General features: G+C 41.9%; 2 protein-coding genes across 2 annotated transcripts; both read left to right on the top strand.

Moving 5' to 3' along the window:
• Positions 1–3075: 3075 nt before the first annotated feature.
• Positions 3076–16834, top strand: aldocb (aldolase C, fructose-bisphosphate, b). Its single transcript, XM_035434316.1, has 9 exons — positions 3076–3231; positions 10661–10793; positions 11064–11275; positions 12248–12302; positions 12499–12659; positions 13314–13397; positions 13579–13753; positions 14369–14568; positions 15714–16834. The coding sequence occupies exons 2-9, from the start codon at positions 10682–10684 to the stop codon at positions 15807–15809; spliced, it is 1095 nt and encodes a 364-aa protein (XP_035290207.1). The 5' UTR covers positions 3076–3231; positions 10661–10681; the 3' UTR covers positions 15810–16834.
• Positions 16835–17911: 1077 nt separating this feature from the next.
• pigs (phosphatidylinositol glycan anchor biosynthesis, class S) lies at positions 17912–26806 on the top strand. Its single transcript, XM_035432030.1, has 12 exons — positions 17912–17986; positions 18431–18570; positions 18941–19052; positions 19644–19733; positions 19983–20074; positions 20969–21203; positions 21342–21484; positions 22094–22208; positions 23369–23514; positions 23719–23819; positions 23950–24160; positions 24871–26806. The coding sequence occupies exons 1-12, from the start codon at positions 17968–17970 to the stop codon at positions 25147–25149; spliced, it is 1683 nt and encodes a 560-aa protein (XP_035287921.1). The 5' UTR covers positions 17912–17967; the 3' UTR covers positions 25150–26806.
• The last annotated feature ends 205 nt before the right edge of the window (positions 26807–27011 follow it).

Below are 27011 nucleotides of genomic sequence, written 5' to 3'. Positions count from 1 at the left end.
ACTTTGAATCATTGCCTATGCTTTACCCTAAATATTTATGTACAATATATTTAGTGCATCTAATTAGAGCTTGAAAATTGAAGTTTTGTGGAGCAAGCACCTTACTTTTTAAGTCAATGTACTATAACAGAGGATATGCAAAGCACAGAAATTCAGGTATCTTCATCCATCGATCAATCCAGTCTTCCAAACCACTAGATATGTTTGAAACAAGACTGTCTTGCATTGCTGCTGTATTTCTGCTAATTTTTCAGGCTGTTTTATATATGAGAGAACCGTTTAATCGTTTAGTAGTGTCTGAATTTGGAATTTTTAACAGAACACTGCCTCCTTTTAGTGCCAGTGGATGCAGATTGGAATACTGTCTTAAACAGATTAATGTGTTGTTATTGTATTAAAACCAAAACTTTTTATATGTTGTTAATGTTATGCAGGGAAATATTCATAGACATTCCTAATCAAGACCACTGCCTTGCTTTGTCTTATTTTGTATCTCTGTCACAGGCATGTGTCTCTGTTAACAGCCTTTTGACATAAATTAAATTTGATATTATGTAGCAGAAAAGGAAGATGATGCCATTAGCATGATTTTTCATGTATCAACTGTGAAATTTTTATAATTACCTGTAGAGAAGTACCTCCCTTTCGATCAGATCTCATCTCAAATGTCTGTCTCTTCGGTTTAACTGCCAGATGCTTTTTAATGTGAATTATATTTGTGTCACGTGTCAGAAAATATTATTGAATATTATTACTGTATGTGTCAAGTTGTTGCCACTAGGAAATGTCATCGTTTGTTTTGACAATATTTTTTTTAGTTTGTGTCGTATTAAAACATTAAACATGCACATGAATTAAAAGATTGTGTTTGCTTGTGCGTCAATCAAGGGCATTTTATGGCTTATATAGTGTATTTTGACTATTGTACATGTTGAATGTTTGAAGCTATTGGGTACAAGGTAACTAGGTAAATTGGATGGACGTTAAGCATTGCGACCTGGAAACCTGTGCATGAACGCTGGTTATGAAGCAATAAGGGTACATTGGAACAATACAAAGAACTGTCCAAAGATATATAATACATGCTCAGGGTTTTACTCGTGATCCAGTAGAATTATCACTGTCAAACCTACAGGGTACTACTGCAACATCCAAGTTCTGAAGCTGGAAGCTGAAGGAATGGGTGTGGGGATCTCCCATCTATAAAAGTCCCTGTCAGGCTTTGCTGGCTTGGATTTGCTATTAGTTCAACAGAAACTAAAATCTGGAACTAAAATCTCTTGGATTGAATTGGGAGGGGGGAGGGGTCTTATAGAAAATTAAATATAACTGCAGAAGAGCAAAGCTGAGTGGTGCTTTCTATGAAAGTGTGTGTGTGTCTTTGAAATGCTCGCTCTTTTCTCTTGTTGGTCTGATTTTAGTGTGACCTATTTTGCGGGAACAGCAACACCCCATAAGGGAGTGAAATTAATAGGTATTAAAATAGAAAGTTATATAAAGCATCTTCATTGTTATCATTTTAAATTGGATAACAAAGGAAAAATATATCACCCACATTCAAAAAAATATTAAAATATGTCACATCCCGAAAGGAAGTAGCTAATTATAATGTAGAACCTCTACATTCTATGTCTAAATTAAAAATTCTTGAAAGACCAAATAAGTGTTCTTTGAGTACCTGGGTTTCTATCATTATGCCCTAGCTTTCAATTTGTAAGAAATATATTAAAATGAAAATTTTAGCATTTAGCTTCTCTCCATATATTTATTTTTCCTCATAACCACCCACCATGCATCATATCTATTGGTGGGAAAATGAGGTTTAATCAAAAATGGGTGGAGCAACGTATTTGGCTATAGAGAGGACATACTTTTGACTGGTTCAAAGTCGATGATTGATGGTTCATTGTTGTTGGGTTAATGAAACATCACTCTCCAATCACCAGTTGCAGCAATTGTTGCACTATGAATAAAATTACTTGTAAATATTACAGTTGAAAAAATGATATCCAATGAGTCTTCCATTTCACTTATCAAACATCACACTAGCTTATTTAAAGCCTCTCTCTGTCCTTTGAGCAAGTATTGGCTGTTTGGCTTGTATTCTGTTTGCATAATTAATATTTCATACACAAAACACTGTTGTGAATGGGTCTGGTCTCTTTTCGAACTTCATTCGTGTGGGAGCTGGACAGTGTGTTCCTTTGCTGTGATTTACATCTCTGCAATGAGTCAGCACACTCTACAGCGTGTGGAGGGCCCAAGCATTCTTTTACAGGATTTCCCCCCTTTAGCTTACATTAGTGCATTATGTCTGACTTCACGATTTATCCATTTTCTCTCATTATTCATCAGCTTGTGTTTCAGTCCTTTCTCAACGGTAATTTTGTCTCCGCTGCTGATCGTTCTTTTGACAGATTGGTCATAGTAATGACCTTTTTTTCCTGTCCTTGACAACAAATCGCAGTGATCTTGATTTCAGCTCTTTAGATCCAAGAAATCCTATTCCTGCATTGATTGATTTGGCTCATTAGTTCATGTGTGAGAGAGGATTAAGTTGTATGTACATGCCACCAAAAGACAGAACATAGTTTTATATTCATTTCCAATGATTGTTTACATTTCATGTACATTTCGGTGTCGTAGCCTATTTAAACTCCTTTAGATGAGTGATTGAAATGACTGAATGGGAAGATGGGAATTTGTTTTTGACAAGAATTTCATCAGAAACATTAAAATAAATCGCATGGACACAGAAATTGCATGATCGACGTGAACGATTGATTGATTCCGTGGACATCTGAACACAAAGTTGAAATAATTTTGGTTCGTTTGTTTAATGTTTGTTTGTTTTTTTGTTTTGCTTAATTGAAAGCAATCTTGTTAAGATATAACGATATCCTTAATCATGATTAGTTGCAGATGGTTATAAACTTTGCTGCATGATTTGCTAAAGAAACTGCTTTATCATGATTCAACCCATGCCATGTAGCCTGTTATTTCACTCTGGTATCAATGTTGTTACAGCCCAACCCATATATCATGAATATTTAGTAATTCTAATGAGGTCGTGACTGTACGCCCCGCCCTTGAATGGGAAGGTTTTGTAAGAAGTCACGTAGCTCTGCAGCATTGAAGCAGCGGTCCTTCCTCGGAGCATCTTGTGCCTACACCTCATTCTGCAACGCATTGCCCAGATCGACTCAAGCACTTAAATTCTCATCGTCTCAGGTAAGACGATATACATCGGTCACTGACGAATGAAATGCACTGCAATTAGTAATGGTGCATGTTAGAGCAGATGTGTTGATGATGGATTAGCTAGTCAGGTAGCAATAGCTCGGATTTGATTCATTTTAAAAAAAAATCAGGTTGGAAACAGCCAATCAAGGTATCATTTAATAAGACAGAACTTGTATATATAAACAATGTTTATTGCTTACAATGCAATGGCCTTTGCATTAATGCAATGTATTTCGAAAAACTAGATGTAGCCGCAATTTCGGTACCTCGAAGATGAGAGATGAGTGACTCATACAGGCTGTCATCGAGAGGAAGTCAAAGCGAACAATCTAACTGTGCAGCTATAGTAATTGCTAGTCGCCGGCTTGCTACACTTATGTGGGCATCTGACCTGCAGCATTGTTTAGTTGTTTAGTTTTATATTTTCGTGAAATCGAAGCTTTTAGTATACTAAGCATTAAGCGAACATATCGGCTAGCTATCAAGCTATTTTCTTTTGAAATACGGAAGGGACATTATAGCTGATATATTTGTGCGTTACTTGGTTTCTTATTTTGCATAACTTTAGGGCAGTTTAAGTTAACACATCACAGAATTTCAAACCTCAAGATTTAATTTTTTCGCATGGAGTAGGCTATATGTTGTGCAGCTCAGTGATGATGGCGCAGCAGGTGTGCATACTCAGACGGGTCTGTGGAAAACAGCACGTACACACGACGTCACACTTTTAACATTCGATAGCCCTCATTTCTTGATATGGTCTAATTTATTTTTATTTTGGTGGCGTCTTCATTCGAAATTTACACATCTCACAGTCCTGTATTATAACGTTAACGTCCCTTCGTTAAGGATCAGAGTGATGTTTTTGAGGAAGACGCAGCATAAAAATAGCGACGCTGCGCAGTATCATCTCGAGGCTATTTTACTGACTCTCACGCTTTATGCCATGTACGGAGCATGGGGTTTACGAATAATTAATAGCATTCAGTACGAATTCAAAATGGTAGTATGTGTTGGAGGAGCTCTTCGTAGCGCTCTGTGAAATCATTTCAGTTTTAAATGCAGTAGGCTGTGTCACATCATTAGCTACATGTTTAAAACACGACGTATGTGCTGTTTGTCTGGTACATAGGCTACTATCGACTTTCAGCGACAACCCCCTGGACCGATACTCATCCATTCAAGAGAAAAGGTCTAGATTCTTCAACAACAAAAAAAAACCCGAAGCCAACCGGTTATCACATTACCTATTACACAATCGACCATTTTCTCCATTCATTTCTTTATTTTTTTAATAAATTTAGTTTGAAGGACCTACATTTATTGATCTTAATGGGCTGCGCCCAAACTGTTTGAGATTAATTGAGATTAATTCAATCAATCCAATATGGGTGCTAGCACAATTGCATCCACATGAAGACCTGGTTGCCAGGAAACTGGCAGTTGTCTGATTTAACACTAGGCCACAGATTCCTCACATTGCTTGTAAGTGAGGCTTACAGCTCAGGTTGGTGGTTGAAATCCTTCCCTTTCTGTCTCTTATTTGATAATACGCTTCATGGTTCATCAGATTTTTCTTGCTCTTTCCACTTGCTGCATTTCCTTGGCTTCAAATATATATGACCCAGTCCTTGCTGGGATGTGTGCATTTTATGACCTGCTACCATATGTCTGTTAGCATATTTCTGTTTCTTCTGTAAAGCATCAATGTGACAGTGTCTCTACAAATTTTTTTTTTTTTTTAAACCATTGCGAATTGAGTGTCCAATGACAGCAGCCCACTCTTTCACCCTTGCACTAGACACTATGCCCAAGAATTTAAATACAGTAAATGTATTAAAAAGTAAGCTGTATAAAATGCTTGAATAAACATATATGCAAATAAATTGCGCATCAACGTGCAACTAATGTTATATTGTACAAAAGTACTGAATCTTGTTGTAAGAAAAACCGGACCGGTCCAAATACTTTTGGTTTCTTGTGTCCATTGTATGGCACAAGTAAGTGTTTACTTGGGAACCAAGAAATGTACATTCTTGCTTACAGTGGTACTCAATGTTATATACCTCTGTTATTAGTGGTACCATGTAACTCTGCGCTTTCTAATTAAATTAGTTTGTTTAGAGAGATATGATTTTTTCAGATGAGATTGCGCAGAGCAGGGATCTGTTGGACATCCTGATGTGCTGGTCTGGTCTGCAGGGGAGTGGTACGGTTTGGGTGGAGGGAGAGGACGAGGGGGCAGGGCGGGGTGTTGGTATTTAAAATTTTCAAGGGTGCAAGCAGCCGTCCCGCCTCGCTCATCCCCAGCTGCAAAGCTGACGCAGCATACTGTCTCCGTTCTCACCAGTCTGGCAGGAAGCAGGACATCGAGTACTACCACGATGAACTGGGATAAAAGAGTGGGGAATGAGCCGAGGTTCTCCCGTACTCCTCCCTCTGTACATGCCTGCCTTTTCTCTGGATTGAGCGGGATTGCTGGGATGTGCTCACGGTAGGAGGTGGCAGGATGTGGTCCTTGGGGGGAGGGGGGGAGGCGGGGGGGGGGTTGGGGGGGAGAGCAGGCACCTGATTTCAGATTACGCAGTGCAGGGCAGGTCGGCATTACAGCCGCGGTGCCATCTTCTCCGAGGCGGGAGGGGGGAGGGCTCAATCATGTGCTCTGTGCTCATGACATTGATTGGGAGGGATTCACAGAGATGCATGATAAATTGTACGTAAATGGTATGTTATATGATAAATTGCATGCACACACAGGCATGTGCACTAACACCTATGTACATGCAGGCACTCACACACACACGCACACACACACCCGCCGGTACAAGCGAAACACCATGCAGGCCTACATGACATACTAGGGGAAGTTTACCAGTTTAACACAATGTCAAAGTCAGACTATCTTGCTGTGAAATTACACTTCCAAAAAATACCACTCTGGGCATGGATTAAAAAACAACTAATGTGTGTTGTGCTTACACACCCATGATGTCCGGGGCTTTCTAGAAAACAATGGTTTTAAACCACAAGTCACATGTGATTAGTTACCAGATCAGTGGTCACTGACAAGCCTCAGCCTCACCCTTCTGTAGGAAATACACTGTATGCTAATGAATAATACAAACCATCTGAAGTTGTTAGGATTTTTGATAAGTGGTTGTTATTGCTGGTGAGATTAATGTTCCATGAAGTACTCATTAAATTGGAATTAATTTTGCATGAAGTATGTCCTTTGTATATTTTACCAACAAGTGCAAATGTCACTTAAGATGCACTTTTTTATTTATTTGCAACTCTGTTGGGATTAGCATAAAAGAATATTAAAAATTGTCATTGTTGTTTACCAGCCTGATTTTGCATTGAAAATATGAGAGAAATTTAGCTTTTGAAGAAAATTGGGGGGACAAAAAATATCATCAAGAAATAAATATTTTTTAAATCAAATTTTGAGGATGCCAACAATTCTGGAGAGCACTGTGTGTAACATTATCACAGTATAACCTTGTAGATAGAAAACAAATTCTCTTTTGTGGTGCTGGTACAGTATATGTGCAATTCAGCCATAGATGCTGTGCTACTGTTGGTTTTTTTTCCAAAAGAGTGCATCTGTACTGCAGCATTGTGTGCAAACGCACTCGGGTCGGTGGGGATTCCTACCCTTGTGGCCCTCTGTTTACCCTGTATTATTTTCAGCCCTCAGCTTTCAACAACAGCAACAGCAGCCAATCAGACTGCATTGAGCGCTAGTGCCTGTGTCGGTGTCAAAGCATTGTTAATACCAATCAATGCAGTGGTTCTGGTGCCTTGTTGAAATGTACGTAGGGCTAATGTAGTATAGCAACTCAGTCACTACACATATTGCAATTACATGCTCCCTTATGCACTGAAAATACTTTTTCCATAAATGGAGTACAATATGTGCACTCTTGATTTGTCATTTGTGACACTGGACAGCTAGTCTAATCATATTTCCAGAATTTAGCTGAACTGCATGTATGAGGACACAACCGACTTACTTGTGAAATAAGGAACTGTTGTCATATGTTGAATAATATATCAAAATTTCATAATATATTCATTATTTCCACTTGTTTATATTGAGGTATAACCAACAAAATGTATTAAACAAAAATAACCAGGTTGTATACAGTATTTGCATTGTGTAGTGTTTCCCATACCATTAAACAATGATGCACTGCTATTCATGGAATCAAAGCCACCATTACTCAGTATGTAACTGGCCCTTGCATTAAACTAACCAATAAATCAGTAAGGATGATTTATTCAGAGGCTATCATTTGACGCAGTTGCATTTAACTGCATTGCTGAACACTTGCTATTGCGTTCTGAAGTCCACCAAATGAAAACAGATTTTATTACTGTTTTTAGACGTATTGAGATTGAGCTAGGTAGGCTTTCATGGTTAGAAATTTGATATGTATTTTACCTTTCAAAAGTCACATAAATGTGTGAAATGAGCTCTCATGAATTGAAAAATTGGGCCCACATCTTATGAGTCACTACTCCAGAAAAAACCTAGTGGAATCACTGGCATTTATTAGAAAATATATTTTGGTTGCCTCTGTATAGTCAAACGTATTATTCAATGTATTACAGACTACTTTTTGATATATGGTAATATGTATTTTGTGCATAATGGTTTAAATTGGTGTTTTGGTTGGGGTGTACAGTCAAACATATTCCTCACCGTCCCTCTTAGTAGCAGTCATAGCCAGGTCTAGGCAGTCATACCAAGTCCTGGTTCAGTCACCATCATTCAGTATTAGGAGGTGTAGCTTAATTATACTGGGTCTACAGAAGATTTATGGCTTGTCATCAGTGGTCATAAGCAAGGTAGGCACACAGATTTGACAAGTAGCAACTTGCCACTGTCTGCTGCCTTGGTTTCCTGGCTCTTTGTGTTTTCTCCGCTGGGAGTTTGCCGGTACAGTGTGTTCTTGCAAAGGGCGCTGCAGTCCGCGCCTCCGCACAGCTGACCTGTTTTATTGCCGAGTGCTGTTCTGTGTATCAGCATTGGGTCTGAAGTCACGCTACACCGTCCCAGCTGAAGGAGTAGTGTAGATCAAAGCTGCCTCGCCTATTCAGTCAGGTGGGTGTAATCCGAGGAGGCCAGGTTAGGTTATAATACCTTTAACCCTAATTTTCACCTTGGCTGTGGTTCACACATGTAAAAAACATGCCAAAAAAAAACATGCAAAAAAAATATAACAAACATAAAATTGACAAGCATGAAGAGTAACAAAGCTAATAATACGGCTATTGGTGTTCAGTAGGTCTGAATTATGAGGTTTTGAATGACTGACACAGGGAACTTACAGTGGGAGATTTAGGAGCATTGCTGTTGCCTGGTGGAGGAGGCTTCGGCCTCAGTGGGAAACACAAGGCCAGAGAGTGGCCTGCAGAGGGGTGGGGGCAGGGGTCTTTTCACAGCCAATAAACTGACTCTGTTGCCAAGCCAGGTCAAAGTTTTCAATGGAAACTTCCATGTGGATCGCAGCCAGTGGAGTGTAACTGATGTTCACGTTCTAGTCCTTTTGTGTTGAGGCTTATGTGAGGCGAGGGAAGATGGGGAGGGGGTGGTGGCCAGATTGGTGATATGATAAGCACATATTTGAGGTCCCATGCAGACTGTGTATTGACAAGGCCATTGTACCTCTTCAGCATGGTGGTGTCACCAGAGAATTGTCAGCAAGATCAATGCTTGTTGCTTCTTAATCTTGAGTTCTCATTTTAAAATGATAATTTTAAGACAATTTTGTTTATTTGGCCTTATATTATTAACAAAACAGCTTCCTGCATTGTGTTTTAATCTAACTAATACTTTTATAATCAAATAACTGATTTCACATGTGTAAATCAAATTTAGGAAAAAGGAAACTAGCTCTGAGGCGGGATCCTTACTAAAATTGGCAACCCTTTTATTAACGGAAAACCAGTTCAGAATAATTATTAGGGTCGGGGTAATGTGTCTTTGCTTCTGTGTAGCTTACTGGCTGGTGCAACCTGAAATGTGCCAGTTGTTGCCAGGGTAACCCCACTGTTGCCTGAGGCCTGCTTTCTGGCTTTTTGTACCGCCTTGAGGGAGGAAAAGGGGAAATAAACCCAATTTACCACTTTCTTTTACATTGAAATTACCTCACCATCTTCATTGTGCCCTTCTCACACGATTCATCTTGGCCATTGCAGGATTGGTGTTAAAAGTATAAACGACAATATGTCATCCAATCGGCATTGTGAATAATGCATGACTCCTCCCTATTCAGGGAGCCGGAGCTCTGACCAGTCTGCACCGGTTTGTGCTCGTTCTGCTCAGCAGAATCGAGTCAAAGATGGGGCTAGGGCTGAGGGTGGGTAGAGACATTTGGAGAGAGAGGACATTTAGAGAATGGCAGGGTTCCCACGGTCTGTGAAAGTCCTTGAAAATATTTATATTCTGGAAAATCATGAAAACTGTTCAGTACCCATCTTCCTTGGAAAATTAGCCCTAATAGAAATAAGCAACCTTTACGAGCAGAATACACTGATTTGCACAACACTTCCATTAGCAAAGCCATTGATCACTTGAGGCTGAAATGTGTATCATTGTGAGCACAAAATATTTTATGATGCAGTAATAAAAAATAATATAATGTTATTAATATGTATAAATAATGTGCATCAAATGTAGATCTTTCTCACAAAAGTAGCCCTCATAACTGCTCAAAATGTATCCTTAAATTGTCATTGAAACGCCATGGAAAAGATAGTTTAAATTGGTGATTCCCTGTTGGCTGACGGTAGGATATCAATAGAGGAGGAATGTGTGAGACATTGGCAATGCCAGAAATGCACAGAAATGCACATCTCTTATGAGAGCTGACAGTGGTTAAACAGGACCATTTATGTAATCGTGTCACTGTTTATCACCATGACAACAGAGGGTGATGAGCATGCTTGGTTTCACCCGCTGTTGTCACAGATGTTACATAACACTCACTACCCATTTCAGTGGAGGGAGAAGTAACCTGAAAAGAAATTCATGCTCATAATAGCATCTTCCTTTTTAATATTTGAATCATTATTTTTTACAGACTAATGTCAAGTCGCAAACAGGTCCTGACTAAAAAAACTCATAATTTTCCTGCAAAACCATTGAAGTTCCATCTTTGGTGACAGCTGTGTGGTTGAACAGGAAGCTTAGCCCTGCCAGTCTTGATTAATGAGATGACCCGGTGAACAATATCTGCTCAGTAGTCTAGAGCCTCTTAGCCTCAAAGTGTTGTTTTTGTCTTCCTGTAATGGACGCTGGCCATGGCAGATTGTGCCAGTTAAAAAAATGGCTCTGCCCAGTGCATGATCGTTAAAGCCAGTGAATAAACGGCTAGTGCATGTCTGTCTCTCTGTCTGTCCCTCCCAGGTTGTGTGAAGGCCAGCAAAGATGACGCACCAGTACCCAGCCCTCACTGCTGATCAGAAGAAGGAGCTCCAGGACATCGCCGAGCGCATCGTTGCCCCCGGGAAGGGCATCCTGGCCGCCGATGAGTCCGTGGGTCAGTAGCAGCTGCAGGGGATTTTGGGTAGGGCGGAGCCCGGTGAGGCTGATGGAGCAGGGGTGTATACTAAACGCATACATGTTCATGATGCTACCGCTTGAATCGTGATAAAGGAATTTTCACATTCCTGTTGCTTGTTTTTTTTTCATCCAAACCTCCAGAAAGGGCAGCTTGATTTTTAACCAGCAGGAATTTCCTTTACATCCTGCATAAAGATCCAGGTGTTGCTGGGTGCCTCATGGGTGTTTGTACGCGTGTGCCATACAGGCAGCATGGCCAAGCGCCTGAACCAGATCGGCGTGGAGAACACGGAGGAGAACCGCCGCCTGTACCGCCAGCTCCTCTTCAGCGCAGACGAGCGCATCGACAGCTGCATCGGTGGGGTCATCTTCTTCCACGAGACCATGTACCAGAACGCCGACGACGGCACCCCTTTCGTCAAGATGATCAGGGACCGGGGCATGGTCGTGGGAATCAAGGTACAGTATGGCAGTGCGTCGGAGAACTCAGGAGGGCACTGGCTTTGTGCACCAGACTTGTGACTTCTCCACTGTAAACCACCTGGCAAAAGCTGGAGTTACAAGTCGGTGATTACAGGGACATTAAGTGGTGAACTCTGTACTTCTACATGTCCTGTTACTTCTCAGGGCTCAACAGATTGTTGAATATTCAGGTTGTGGGGGAGTTAGACTGCAGTCTGGCCCATAGAGTGCTAATGCTGATGTTCCTGTCTTTGTGGGTTTATGAATACACTGCTATAGGCTGGAGAGGGGAAACTCCACAGAGACTAACATCAGCATTATAACACTCTATAGAACCGTCTGACTACAGTCGAACTGCCCCACATCCGGAATATTCTATGGTCAGATGAGCCCTGAGGAAATAACCGAATATGAGGAAGCAAGCAGAGTGTTTGGCGAGCATTGAGAGTGAATGGCTCTGTCTGTCTGTGGATGCTGGGGTTGGTCCACGCTCACGCAGCAAAGGCGATAAGAAGATCTGCCCTTGGAGACCAGCAGCTTCTCATGGAGGGCAGCTAGCTGCTATATATACCTCAGCAGGATGGGGATTAGCTGGGTTTAAGTCACACAGGCCAGAGGGCAGATCAGTGCTTTGTCCCACGCTGTGGTGCAGAGAGGCACTGCTGTGCACCGTCACCCCTCCGCCCCTCCCCTTTCACTCTGAGCAGTGACGACTGCTGAGACTGTGCATTTTACCCCCCTACAAGTCCCTGTCATGCAGTTTTTTCTATCTAGATATTTGTATTTTCACTCAGTGGAAATTCCTTGTTTCTGTCTTACAAGTACAAATTATTTGCCTCCATCCTGTAAAACTGTACAGTCACAAGCATAGGTTTTAGAATAAATGTCTTTTTTTGGTAATTCAAGTCCAAAATATCAGCCATCAGTTATTTGTTTCCCTGAGAGAAATCTGACCTAATCTTCCTGCAGGTGGACAAAGGTGTGGTCCCATTGGCTGGAACTGATGGAGAGACCACTACCCAGGGTAAGGTTTAGTGAAGCAACCTACCCCCATCCCATCATACAGTTCACCTCAGAACTCCTGCAGATTGTATACAGATTGCACTTTATGGAACGTAAGCAACAGGTGCTCTTTGTGGAAATCCCTATAAAGAATTCAGACCCTTCTTAGTTTGTTATCGAGCCCCGGTGTCCTTCATTGCGCGTCTCCCTGTGTGTAGGACTGGACGGCCTGTCCGAGCGCTGTGCCCAGTACAAGAAGGACGGCGCAGACTTCGCCAAGTGGCGCAGTGTTCTGAAGATCAGCGAGAACACGCCCTCCGAGCTGGCCATCATGGAGAACGCCAACGTCCTGGCCCGCTATGCCAGCATCTGCCAGCAGGTGGGGCAGCACTCAGCAATGCGCAATGTGGAGCAGCAATATGTGCTTGAAAATGATTACTTGTTTATTAAATAATAATAAAAATATTATGTGTAAATGTAAATGTAAAAATATGTAAAATGTACATTTTAGACTAATAAAAAAGATAAAAAAGCATATCTACCTTTTACTTTCCTCTTCTTACCTATGTACTATGGTAGGGATACTCAAATCTGACCCACAAGGGTAGTAGTATTGCAGGTTCTCATTCTTCCCCTCTAATCGGGTTGATATAGACCTGGGACACCAGATGTCTAGGAGACTAATCAATCAATTAACTACTACTGTAGGTAAGAAGGAAAACCAGGAGTACTACTGGACTGTGCTGGATACTCTAGTTTTAAAGGATAAGATGTGCCTGAGAAGACTGAATGGCCTGTTCTCTTCATGCTCTTATGATATCACTTCCATGATATAGTATTTCTCAATATATATATATATATATATATATATATATATATATATATATATATATATATATATATATATATATATATATATATATATATATATAGTGCTCAAATAAGAGTGCTATGTTTGGGTGTCCTCTCTTGTATTTTTAAAATCCATTTAAACTTAAGTAAAAAAAATATACCTCTCTTCACTGTTCTGCAGAACGGAATCGTGCCCATCGTGGAGCCAGAGATCCTGCCTGACGGAGACCATGACCTGAAGCGGTGCCAGTACGTCACAGAGAAGGTGGGTGCCAGTGGGAGGCCATGTTGGATCCACACTGCTTCTGTTTGCACTGAGCTCTCTTGTGTCTGGCTGCCCTCTGCCCTGAGCACTGTGTCAGTCTGTGTGTGACGAGGCCCGCCAGCCCTACGTGTCTGAGTTTAATGTGCCTAATTGACTTTCCCTTCTCCTTGGTCCGGCCCAGGTTCTAGCTGCTGTGTACAAGGCCCTGTCTGACCACCACGTGTACCTGGAGGGCACCCTTCTGAAGCCCAACATGGTGACCCCTGGCCACGCCTGCCCCACCAAATACGGCTCGGAGGAGATCGCCATGGCAACGGTTACCGCCCTGCGTCGCACGGTGCCCCCTGCTGTCACAGGTAAGGTGACCGGACCTGGGCAAAAATACCCCAAAAAAACATTGTTCCCCAGACACTCATATTGTAGATTGACTTGGTTCTTGTGATGCTCATGCATTTTCCCATCAGCCTGTTCTGCTTGCTGCTGAACTAGTTATAAAATGCATTCTCGATTTTTGACTTGAATGAAAGATCAATTAAATGAACAGAGTGCCAGATCCAGATATCCATTTTATTGTTCTGCCATGTCTAAGACATTGAAAGTGAAAAAGCAAATATGTTAGACAATAATATATTTGGTTTTATTAAACCATATAGGTTAAATGTCACCTGAGAACTAGGTTTTATCCTACAGTAACAATTAGGAGACTCAAGTCTGCTCCCTGCAAAGGGAGTACATAGCCTGTATCCGCTGCAGAGTAAGATTTGATTGCCAATTTGAGAAGGATAGATTATTCCCAGGTTACTAAAGTTAATACCAGCGCATTCCATTCCATTACACTTATACATTTAACAGATGCTCTTATCCAGAGCCACTTACAAACATGCACACATAGTAAGCCCTGAAGTGCATTTGAACGTGGACAAATGTACGTGCACTCTTTAGAAAGTTATAAACACGGCGTGCGTCTGCAGGGGTGACCTTCCTGTCCGGAGGCCAGAGCGAAGAGGAGGCGTCCGTTAACCTGAACGCCATCAACACTTGCCCGCTGGGCAAGCCCTGGGCCCTCACCTTCTCCTATGGCCGCGCCCTGCAGGCCTCCGCCCTCAACGCCTGGCGCGGGCAGAAGGACAATGAGAGCGCCGCCACCGAGGAGTTCATCAAGCGCGCGGAGGTGGGTTACCGGTGATGTAAAAACAGAAACCTGCACAGCCTCAGTAGCAGTGTGTATGAATTTAAAACTGTGGACGGTAACACAATGAGGTTTAAGACTTATGTCCATTGTGTTCCTCCTTCTGGCAAGATGATGTGGTATGCTTAGCATAACATTGAATTTGATGGAAAGAATACATCAGGACATTGATATGAAATTTAAAAAATAAGTTACACTCACTTACAAGTAAGGGTGACTCACAGATAGCCACCCACTCAGGCACCTTATCTTTGTAAGATGCATTGAACAGATGCATTTGTGTTGCTGTTAGGTGTTCCACATCTAGAGTGGTTGTGCTTATGTAATATGGAAGCTTTACCTGCCTGCATTCTCATCTTTTTTTCTAGACTGTAACTTATATTTTTTTCTTCATCCTGTTCTGACTCTTTGATAATTGACAAATTGAATGTGTGTTATCCTCACAATACACCCAATCAGGCTCTACCATGCAGATTAATCCTGGCCGTATTAACCAGACAGCTTGTTCACATTTCTCTTTCGCTCTCAGCTGGATGTTCCAATGCGATACCACCTCTGTGCAAGGTGCAAATTCTGTGACTAATGTGACATTTTCAGATGCGTTTGATTGCTAGCCACGTATCGAGGAGGTGAACTGAAAATTATTTTCGCAATAAAAGCAGTTACCTACTGTAAAGAGTCAGAGAACAGTTTGTGCTCCTTAAACATAGTGCCAGTGTTGCACTTTGCAACCCTCCAATTGATCTATGAAGAAGACACAAAAGGCTGCAGGCTTGTTGTGCTGTATATAACAGCATTCTAGTTGGCAAGAACTACAAATGACAGTGGACCTACAGGGAACCGAGCGGTGCGAAAAATAGCAAGGGGGTGCCATGGAGCGGGCAATGCCTGGATGGCAGCTCTGTGGAGAGAGATTCATGTAAACTTTCAGATGGAAAAAACCATCCATAAGAGTCAGTTTAGAGATTTTCTTAAGACACAGAAAGCTGTAAGAAAGAAAAAGCAAACTTCTGCATTATTTGTGTTCAGGGTAACAAACAAATATCTTTGAACTAATCTGAAACCAGATGCATTCCTCACACATTTAGCATTCAGATGATAAATGTTTCCTTGGTTTCTCCCCACAGGTGAACGGCTTAGCAGCACTGGGCAAGTACGCCTCCAGTGGTGGCAACAGTGGAGCGGCTGGACAGTCTCTCTACGTGGCCAATCACGCCTACTGAGCACCCAGTGTTACCCACATTCCAACCTCTGCCGACCAGTAGTTTCATCCGCTGGTACAACCTTCCATATCACCAACCAGTCACGGGCCTGCGCTGTCTTCTGTACTTTAGGATTATTATGATGTACTTAAATATATGTATTTAAATAATAAATATATATGCTATAACAAGAAGATGTTGGTGATGGCATCAAAGAACAGAGGGAAGAATGTATAGGAAACAAATTTATAATTATAGACAACCTATTTTTTTTCTCAAAAATAATTTCAGATATTGAAAGACAATTCTCTCCCTTTTATTACCCGGGATTTTTTTTTTGTTTGTTTATTGTCTTAGAAAGGGATGGTCTTCAGGAATGGTATTATTGCACAGAGTGTGAAGCTTTTATGGAGTATTATGGGTAATGCGGTCTTGATCAGGCATGAAGCAAATGGTATCTCCAGTCATTGTCCATTTTATCTAATGTCTTTACATTGGCAAACCCTTGACCCTGTATTTGAGGGCTGTTTGAGTTGACTTTTCCACAAGTACAGTAAACGGTCATAAACAGAATTTATAACCTATACGTGAGGAGGTAGATGCATACACAGTACAGTACGCAACTGTCTGTAATCGGACAGCCTTGTTTAACATTCGGAAAGGGTTGACCGTTCATTGAAATGATCACTAACAACCATTAGGCAGTGTTTTTTGTCTCATCCATCTTATGATCTATTTTGAGAATGTATGTCTAAAGGCTATAATTATATTAAACATTAATTTAAAGAAACAAAAAAACAAAAAGCAAAGTTGAAATAACTGTTGTGTGATGGTGCAGATTTCTGTGAAGCCTATGTGTCCTCCCGCTCCTGCTCCTGCTGCTCAGAAGTACACAGATGATGAAGTGGGTTCTCTGGTGTCGGCAGACCTTACTAGACAGCTGGGCTTGCAGCAGAGCAGTCACTGTAATGTTGTGATGTTAGTGTCGTTCTCTATGCACCAGATGTACCAAATAGTGAAACAAAAATAAAGAAATGTAGAAAATGTTGGGTGTCAGACTCTTATTACACTCTTTATGGCTGCACCTGAATACACCACCAGTGCATAGAAAGCAATGGAAATTGTGCTTTAAGGTGAGTTCTATATGTGCGGTAAGAATAATAATTACATGGTTTGTTGTGTCATATTTTAACAACTGAGTACTTGGCAAAAATTTGACTCATAGTAGATGCATTTTAAAAACATATTTTGTTTTTATTTTAGTCTGGCTTAACTTCAGCTCTCATGCTCTTATACATCCTACACATATCCCGTGCCAACGGCAGCAGTTGTCCTTGCAGTGGAGTCTGCAGTTTTTTTTCTCCAGAGTAGCACTTCTAACTAAACCTCATAGTGGCTGCAGTCTATATGATGATGAAAACACATGCACGGCTGTAGTCTCAAATACTCAAGAGAGTTAATAAAGCCAAAAATATGAACAACATGGATTGTCTTTGATTAGCTTGTGGGAAGAATTATTGTAATGCTCCAACACAGGGAGATCATTACTACAATTCCTTCTAATATAGTGCCTGAAAATCCTACTATAGCAACGATTCACCTTTGTTGCAAGTTTCTTGTAATGGAAACATTGGCAGGAAACAGGCCATCTGTGTAGCATCATACTCTAACGGCTGTTTGAAGAATATCTCCATCTATAGGCCATTATTTGAACATGCAGTTATGCTGTTGTTTTTAATTTATCAATAATACTATAAATGTTCCCAAACATCCGGCTACATAATATAAATAAACCACGATATTATTAAACCCATGTAAATCACGTAGCCTAATACTAGGGCAGGTGAAATATATGGGTCAATTTGTTATAGAGCCTTAACATTAAATATTTGGTTAACTTATTTATTTACATATGTATTTTACATGATAGAGTATTTTGTAGGCGTAATAATAATCATAACAATAAATAATTAATGCGGTTACTTTGTCTTGGAATATAGCGTGGTAATAACATCTCGCGAGTGCTTGGACCTTTGAAGCTTCCGTACCTTGTCGTACTCAGGCGGAGCGAGGCGGAGCCGGTAAAAAAAAAACTGAACTGTTGAATTTTGATTGGATAAATTGTGTTGGGCTGCGTCTCTCATTGGATAGAGTTCCACCCTGTCGTCTTCCTTGAGAAATGGCTACCGCGGAAGTCGGTAAGAGAAATACTGACAAATAATTAGCTTTAGTGGTCTAAGTGTTTCCAAAATTCGTATTTTAAAACATGGATGACAATAAAAAGCTTTAGATCGCAATATAATTATCTGATCTTAATTTTAAAATGAGGCGTAACCAATGTTATCTTATTTATAAGAGATGTACTAGCTGTTTCAATCTGTAAATCAGGTGCAACCATATGTATTTTGATATTAACCCTTTATCCCACAAATATAAATGTAACTAGCCATCTGGCTAGTTTGTGTTTGATTTACAATAGCTTTTGGACTACCGAAGAGAAGTGAAACATTTCAACATTGCTTTAAATGAAAGGTCCTAAGGGCATATTTCTAAGGGTTATGCGTGGTGAAAATGTTTATTCGTCTAGCAATTTTACTGTTCTTCAGTAGCTACTTGGCTAGTAATATTACATATGTTTTCAGAAAAGCAACGAGGGCGGTATGCCGCTCTCTCCATTGCCGCAATGGTGATAGCAGTGGGAATTCCACTTTGGTGGAAGACTACTGAGACCTACCGTGCATGGCTTCCCTATTCGCAGATCAGTGAGCTGGACTCCATGAATGTAAGGCTTGATCTACGTCCGCAATCCTAAATGAGAAATTCCCTAAACGCCTCTGTTGTTCGTCCAATTGTGTCTCAGTATGGACACTATGGACTCGTGTGTGTCAGCTGATTGAAAGATAGTAAATTCTAGTACAAAACCCCAGTGTATTTTGCTACGACCGCCATCTTGGTATATCACCTCAGAGGAGTGTTGGGAGTCTTGTCATTCTGTGAACTGTGCATCATACTACATAGTGTATTTTTATACTTCTGCAGTCACTTTGAATTTGACTATGATGTTGTAGTACTTTTTATGAGTTAGGGTTAATGCAGCTTTTCTTGTGCTTTCTTATTGCAGTTTTTTTAAAGGCTTTGTCATTGTGTTTCAGCTCCAGCTTAGTGTGGAGGTGGAAGTGGTGTTCTCCAGGGGGACCCTGACTCCTGAGCAGCAGAAGAAGATTCCTCTGACCCAGGCCCGGGAGCAGGAGCACCAGGTGCATGGTGAGCTCAGGGGGGTCTGGTTCGGGGGGCCTTGTGGGAACTGGGGGGCTGCAGTTAGACTGCTGTATTAACAAAGGAGCACAACTGCACCTTGAGCCAGCAGAAAAAATAGGAGTGGAAAAATGTTCTCTCTGATATGGGTTGGATTTTATGCTTTCTTCCTGATGTTCCTTTCAATTTTTGCTCAGAACGAAGGTTGCGAGTGCTGTTCAGTTCCGTATTGGTTTGTTCCTCATCTGTCCTCCCTTGCAGAGCACCTGTTAAGTTCACTTGTTGAATGTCACAAATTTTGACGCAAAATGGCTCACTCGAGGAAAGGTAGCAAATGAAGGGAATGTGATAAAGTGGAACCGAATCCAGCCATGAATTTCCATAGTCAACACTGCATGTTGCCAGGGAAACTTCAAAAGGACTAACTGTGAAGAAGGATAACATTTCTGTGTTTTATATGCTGTGTGCTAGTCCTTTTGAAGTTCCCCTTGTTAAGGGTTTGCTAGATGTCTGACTGACTGTAATGCTCCTTCTTAATAACTGTAATGAATATTGACCTCTGATGTAGTTTCCAAATTGCTTACTCTGTTCACTCCTCAGCAAACACACGCCTGAAGTACAGGTACGAGACCAAGTACCGCACAGCCACTGTCATGGAAGAAGATGCTCTGGGCCAGCCCACAGCTCAGGGTGAGAACTGTTTTATTCTTATCGTCAGGACAACTGTTTTCCAAACGGCTGTAAGAAAGAGATCTTGGAAAGTACATTTATCTTATGTTGTTAAATTATGCAACTAGCCAAAAAAAAACAGTTGGTTATTTTGTTTTGTTGGGATACTCCCTGTTCTTTCTAGGAAAACGGGTCACTGTGACTGCTGTTGTTATCAGCACGTCCAGTGACATTATCTGTCCTGTTTCTGTCTTCCTCTCCCCTTTGCAGAGGCTGACCTGGCTCTCCACAGACTGAGTGAGAGCCCGTGTGGCTCAGTGGTGGTGTATGTGATCCCAGAATCCTCCGCGCTATTGGCAGAGGTGCAGTCAGACCCACACCCCTGTCAGAATACTGTGAACGTTTGATCCCTCAGGCTCTGTTCTCTCATGCCTGATCAAACCGAGAACAGAATGTTAGGACTCGTGTGCATGCTATCTCTTATTTGTCTTCTGTGTTTGAAGACTTAACAGGTTGAATGTAAAATATTTTAATGAAGTGACACACTGCACAGCTTGGCTTCAGTGCTTTTTTTTTTTTTTAAAGCATATCTTCATAAAGCTGGAATGTGGAGATAGCTGGCTAACTATCAAAAATATTTGGAATTTTGATGAAAGCCTGTTTCAGTCATAGCAGTGGAGGCAAAGTTCTTGTTCCCCTGTTCTTTTTGGGGGTTTTTCTGCAGAGAAAACATTTGCCTGGCATCAACCTTTTGCAAATATTTACCTTAAACGTGAAAGAACCAACATTGCCATGGCGTTCTGTCCTTACATGGGAATTGCACAATGTATTTTGATCTGTGCCATTTTTCCTCTGCTAGCAGTGACCCTTGTGTTGGTGTGAGAAATTGTGTGCCATTAAGAAGCAAAAAACATGTTAGTTCTTATTGCCTTTTGATTAATATTTGATAAAATCAACAATGTGAATTGAATGACACCACGAGGCATGCACCAGAACCTTTGGCCTCCACCAGTTTATTTGCCAAAAAATGGTGTGCATGACAATACGTGTTCTACTTTTATCTTTACAGCACAGGCTGAAACAGGCATATTAATTAAATAAAGCAATACTTTAATGGTCAGGTCACTGATTGCATTTCACGCTGTGATTCAAGTACCTATGTAAACATGTACATGTGCACTGCAGTCACCTGAGTGGCCTCATTGTGGTTAGCATGTCAAATAATAAATATCAGACTTTCTTTTCTCTCTCTGCAGGGTGTCAGAGTGTACGTAGGCCAGCGCCGGACGGCCCTGCTGCGAGGGCAGTCGGGAATGGCTGGGGGTCTGAAAGAGGTTTTGGGCGCCCTGGGCCCCCAGATTGAGCAGGTGGTCCAGACCATGTCCTTCAGCCACAGTGACATCACGGCTGCGCTTAGCGACCGGGTCAGGGGCAGCAGGCTGAGCAGGGATGGGCTGGCCGACAGCATGAGAGCATTCAAGTCCAGTCCAGGTGAGGATTCTCTCACCCCTTCTCTCTCTCTCATTCTGTCTCTCTCACCCCTTTTCTCTCTCTCTCTCACTCTCCCTCTCTCTCTCAGTGCGTCACAGTTTGAAACTCAGAATATGGTCTCTTCCTCCACCCTCTCAGGTTATGAGATCACCTTCAGCCTCTTGAACCCAGACCCAAAGTCCCACCGGCTGCAGTGGGACATCGAGGGAGCGGTGCGCAGCTACATACAGCCTCTGCTGGACAAGCTGGCCCCTGTCGCCAATTTCTCAGTAGATTCACAGGTATGAAAGCAGAGGGAGCCGTGTACTGACACATTAAATAATTACATGTCATTCCATACAAATTATTATAATCTTTAACTAATGTGACTAGAATAGTTGTAGTCATCCACAGCAAAGGGGTTAAATGGAGGCAGAATGTTGGATTTTAAAATAGATTTTTTTCCTCCTTTCTTCAAATGGTTTGCACATCTTCCTTGTACTACAGCCATTGAGTTGCAGGGAGATGTGTGTAAAAAAAAAAGTAGTGTTCTCTAAACATTTTTCTACACATCGTGTGCATAAAATGGATACGGTGCACTTCATGAGAGTCTCAAAAAATTGTGCTCTGGATACATTCATTCAGACCCACTGAGATTTCACTGAAATCAAACATAGTTTAGAAACTTTCTCATAATAACACATCTACACATAATAGAGAGTGACTGTGATGCATCTTCAAATGTTCCATATCAGAATAATTTACTGTATTTAATTATTTATTTATTTACCAATGAGTCATTTGTTTTCATCGATGTGTTTGTGGTGTAATAAGAGCTCTAAATGCCATCAGAGTTCTGTATGTAGATTAGGTTGTGGCTGAACTGATTTTTTTCTTGACTTCTGGGCTAGATCCTGTACTACGCGGTCCTGGGGGTGAACCCGCGTTTTGACAACGGCGTTTCAGCGTACACTCTGAGCGCAGACAGCCTTGCACACGTCATCAACCCTGTGGAAGCCAGGCTCGGTGAGTCTGTCTCCGTCTGCGTCATTAATGCCCGCCCGTTCCACATATGCTTAGGTGAAAGCAGAGATGTTTCATGCAAATGGCCAGAAGCTCAACTCACTGCATGATTGCAGCGCTAAACACCAAAAACAGCAATGGTTCGGTAAAGTAGCATGAACTTCAACTACAGACAGTTCTACAGTTCTGTGACTTGGACAGATGATGAAGTTGCTATAGTTTATTTAGTGCTGCAAAAAAAGAAGAAAGTAGGCTTAATTACTTAAGTAGCCCTAACATTTACGCTATCTGACATTTTATCTACATCTGCTTATTTTTTGATAAGCGCATTAATGACAGCCGAAGACTGTGTGTCACTATATGAAGTGTTTTACTGTGATCTAATCGTTATCTTGCATTGGTGTATACAAGCAGTTAGCTCATTTGTACATTGTAACTGGTGGAAACGAAAACTATATAAACCCTGGCCCTCCAGGACCAGAACAAGGGGTTTTGTACAAAAATATATGCAATATGCAGTGACTCAGAGTTTTGATTAAAAATGGACTTGTACTGAACAAGCAGCACATGCCATTTGCGTGATCTCTGAGGTAATGAAATGATGCACTTTAGCTCAGAAATGCCACTTTTAAGGAAAGTGCCTTGTGTGTGACAATGTATAATTGTAATTCCCCTTTTTAATATTTGATGTGGAATTTGCACATTTGTTCTTATTTGCAAGTTGCATTTTCTAGTTGCATTGTTGTTGGAGCTGTCAGCAAGGCCCTTAGCCTGGTTTTTCTTAAATAGGTGTTCTGCTGCTAAAATGAATGTATTCCGCTAATTTACCCTGAGTTAGGCAGCTAGCGAAGCAAATAAATAATGTGAACAAATGCTAGCGGTACAATAAGCTCCGCGTGCCTAATCTGTGAGATAACTGGCAGCTGTTCCTGTTGTAATGCAGTTCAGAGGTCTAGGGCTTTAAAACTGAGGTTTAAACTCCTGCTAAATTGATTGCAATTGGGCCCAGGAGGTCTTTCGTGACACCAGCGATATCTCACTCCTCCATTCTGATTGTCGGCCTTTGTCTCACTCGATTTGTTGCGGTTGTCTCCTTTGTTGTAGTCATTTCTATCCTTTTCCCCGCTCCTTTTCTCAGTGCTGTCTCCTCCTCTCCTTTTCAGGGTCCAACGCAGCCTCCTCAAACCCTGTGCTGAACTTCCTTTTGTACGTGCCTGATGCTCAACACTCTCCACTCTTCATCCGGAACCACAATAAACACACGGTGCCCACCAATGCCTTCCATAGTCCCCGATGGGGTGGCATCATGGTGCGTATACACAGGGTCCAGGCTCTCTTGCTGGAACTACCTGTTGATGAACATTTAATTTTTTACTTTTAGATCGTTCATTTTAAAGCTACTTCCTTTTTTTGTGACCGGGAACTTGTTTATCCAAATACCGTTGAGTTGATTTTTACACATTGTGTGTTGTTAGTTTTTATTATTTTCTCACTTTGTCTTTCTGCTATTAAGGTGTACAACGTGAATGACCACTATGGACCAGATGCCCAGTTCCCCGTCACCATTAACATCGACATGGCGCGTGTGATGGGCGTCTTCCTGGCCCAATTACGGTCAGTCCCTCCCATTGCTTGGCCAATCGGGCGAATGGTGTTTGTGAAGCGCCCGCTTCATTGGTTGCAGCATATTCATATGCTCGTTGTGTGCTGCCCCGCCCCCCTTTTCTGTGTGCAATGGTTGCAGGCTCATGCTGGGGGTACAGCAGACCCGGCCTCCCCCCGGCTTCGCTCTCCAGAGCCCGGGGAGCGCAGGGCTGACGGACTGGGAGCTGGACCGCCTGCTCTGGAGCCGCAGCGTGGAGAACATAGCCACGGCCAGCACCACCATCACCTCCCTGGCCCAGCTGCTGGACCAGATCGGCAACATCGTCATCAACGACAACATCGCCCAGCAAGTGAGCGCTGCGCCGCACTGGTGACAAATGCTGCTGCTGCTGCTGCTTCAGCCTTATAGAGCGACAGCTGAACGGGCATTTTAATCTTTATGCTTTTGTTCTGTACTGGAAGGATATTGTGCTACATCACTTGAAAGTATTACTAGATTACATAGCATCACATGAATGTAATACAGAGGTTAAAAATTATAACTTTATTTGTAAAGCGCTTTTCTTCCAAAGTGTTCAAAATGTATTACTATAAAAATAGTACATAGAAGGAGGCCATTTGGCACAATCCATAGGGGGCCAACTCGACCTATGAATCTCCCCTGTGTGGTGAGATTAGATATAGAAAATATAAAAAGTGGGATAAAAATCAATTAGCATACACAATGTTATAGACGTGTTCTAGTTCTGTGGTTTACTGTGCTGGTTCTGGAGAGCCTCATGGTCTGTTCGTTTTTTGTCGTCATCTGAAAATCATCCACCAGTTCAGACCCAAGAAACCAGAAGCGATGCGTAAACTGTGATCAGCTATGTGCGGAGTACCCAGCACACCCTGTGACCCTGCAGGCCCAGGGTTGCTGGCCCCTGATCTAGCTGTGCAAACACTGTATGGTGATGCCGTACTTGGGTCTGTGGACCACAGTCCTTTCTGACAGGACCGTAAGAGAAGTATCTGTGGAGCGGGTTCTCACCTCCTGTGCTTCCGCTCTTTCGTGTCTCAGGTATACAGCGCTGTGACATCACTGCAGGCTGCGGTGGCGGAGCTGGAGGCGGGAAACCTGGCCTTCGCGCTGCAGTACAGCCGCGAGGCCATCCTGGCGTCCGAGAGGGCCTTCTTCGACCCTTCCCTCCTGCACTTGCTGTACTTCCCCGACGACCAGAAGTTTGCCATCTACATCCCCCTCTTCCTGCCCATGTGCGTCCCCATCCTGCTCTCCCTGCTGAACATGGCTGGGGAACTCAAGCAGAGACGCTCAGAGCAGCGCGCCAAGAGAGACTGAGATGCGCTGCTGCGGGCACATGCGCTCCTGACAACATACGCACAAACTCTGACCACACAAATGCCCTCTGACAACACACAAACGCTAATGCACATACAAACACCTACAAATGAACGCATGCAGGCTGCAGGGTAGCTCATCCTGTTGAGTCTAGCTCATCCTGTTGAGGCACTGTCGTAGTGCGTGAGTGGGTCTGTTATCAAATCCGGACCGTGCTAATTGGCTGATGCCCCCCACTAAGGCTACATGCGATTGGCTCCAGCGCTGCCCAGAGATGGGAGGGTTAGAGTCAGCTGGGATGATGGCACCTCATAGTGCACCAGTGATTTCTTCTGGTTAATCACTGTGGTGTGATGAGTGAATACTCATTGCATTACATTTCAGAATTTAGCAGACCCACTTATAGAAATACGTCTGGCGTCACATGCTTTGATGGAGGCAAGTGCTGATAAACACAATGGGGTATTCCAAATTGGGAAGGGGGCAGGGGGCATTAAAAAAAATGAACACACATATGTGTGGAGTCTGCATGAGTGCAGACCTTGCAACCACGAGTCAAAATTTGAAAATTCACCAGGTTGTGCTTTTTGTTCATTGCTTTTTCGCTATATTGTATTTATTTGTAACCTTTTTAACACTGGACTCCTGTTTTTGTTCTGTTTTTCTGAAGTCATGAATCTGGACAAATAAGTGATCTGTCAAACAAAATAACCACATATTTCTGGTCTTTGTTGAGCCAATTTGCCTTTAAGTGTCTTTGGGCAATCTAAACCTTGTTCATAGACCTTGGATGACTGCAAGGATTTGCAGATAGAAGGAGTGAATGACATTGCTTGCACTAGAAATAACAGTCTAGTTGAAAATGGCCATTTTCTCGAGACAGCCATATTGAGAGGGGGTTACCTTTCAGTCAGCACAGCAACAAAGCAGTCCGACTGCCTTGCAAATGGGCTGATAAAAACGGTGCAAGGAGTTGGCAGGTCACAAACAATAGGCCAGAAATTTAGAGTAAGTGGGGGATAGGAAGTAAAAGATGGCTCTGAAAGGGAGCTTCAAACTTTATGCCACTTGATGAACATTTCCCCTAACTGAAGATGCTTGTTTGCAAAATTTGATCCACAGAATTTACACTACAGCTACTCATTCTGACATTCATTTGCACCAAGTTGGTTCACATTTTATCCTGGTAACTTCTGCCATGGTGCCAGTTTACTTTAATGGTTGTAACAGTAACTAATCTGTTCTATAAAATATAATCCAGTTTAATAAATTTATGACCGTTATAAAATCGATAACTAATAGTTACGGCAGAATAGTTCTGATTTGAAAAACATTTCCCATGTGTTTCTATTTTACGTTTCTGTAAGCAAGATTAACGTCTTGTTTTCCTCCTATGAAACTAGTTGAAACTTTGTGTTATCTCTGTAGTCTAGGGAAGGCACATTCTAAATCATTACTAGTTATTTTCCACTCCCGATCAGTCAATGTAGTACTGCTCCCCAGATGACAGTATAATAGCCGTTTTGGGTATATCGCAATACTTCGCTTGTGCATTATGATACACGATTGTACACTGTTTCAGCACGTGTCTGTTATTTCTTTGTCACGTGCATGTAGCAAGATGGCGCAGACTAGGCATAAACTGCGCAGATGTCCCGGACCCATACTGGGGAAAGTAGCGCGAAATGTATTGAAAAAGTGGTTAGGGTTCAACAAACTCCGTAGCATGTCTGCCAATTGTTCAGCAGTGTGTTGCAATAAATACATTAATTCGTTGCTTATATTATATAGCAAGATACTAATAACCACACACTTCATTCAGTATATAATTTTGTATAAATGTACAAAAGAACATAAGCCTA

The sequence above is a fragment of the Anguilla anguilla genome, chromosome 9, assembly GCF_013347855.1.
Source record: "Anguilla anguilla isolate fAngAng1 chromosome 9, fAngAng1.pri, whole genome shotgun sequence".
In the NCBI taxonomy this organism is placed as follows: Eukaryota; Metazoa; Chordata; class Actinopteri; order Anguilliformes; family Anguillidae; genus Anguilla; species Anguilla anguilla.
This window is presented reverse-complemented; position numbering and strand designations above follow the sequence as displayed.

What these genes read in the sequence shown, in the direction of transcription:
- pigs (XM_035432030.1), top strand. An exon ending in GCAGGAGCACCAGGTGCATG is followed by an intron (nt 19,053 to 19,643) that starts GTGAGCTCAGGG and finishes TTCACTCCTCAG; the next exon opens with CAAACACACGCCTGAAGTAC. An exon ending in AGCATTCAAGTCCAGTCCAG is followed by an intron (nt 21,204 to 21,341) that starts GTGAGGATTCTC and finishes CCACCCTCTCAG; the next exon opens with GTTATGAGATCACCTTCAGC.
- aldocb (XM_035434316.1), top strand. Translation starts at nt 10,682, where the DNA reads ATGACGCACCAGTACCCAGCCCTCACTGCTGATCAGAAGAAGGAGCTC. An exon ending in TGGAGAGACCACTACCCAGG is followed by an intron (nt 12,303 to 12,498) that starts GTAAGGTTTAGT and finishes CCCTGTGTGTAG; the next exon opens with GACTGGACGGCCTGTCCGAG. An exon ending in GGTGCCCCCTGCTGTCACAG is followed by an intron (nt 13,754 to 14,368) that starts GTAAGGTGACCG and finishes GTGCGTCTGCAG; the next exon opens with GGGTGACCTTCCTGTCCGGA.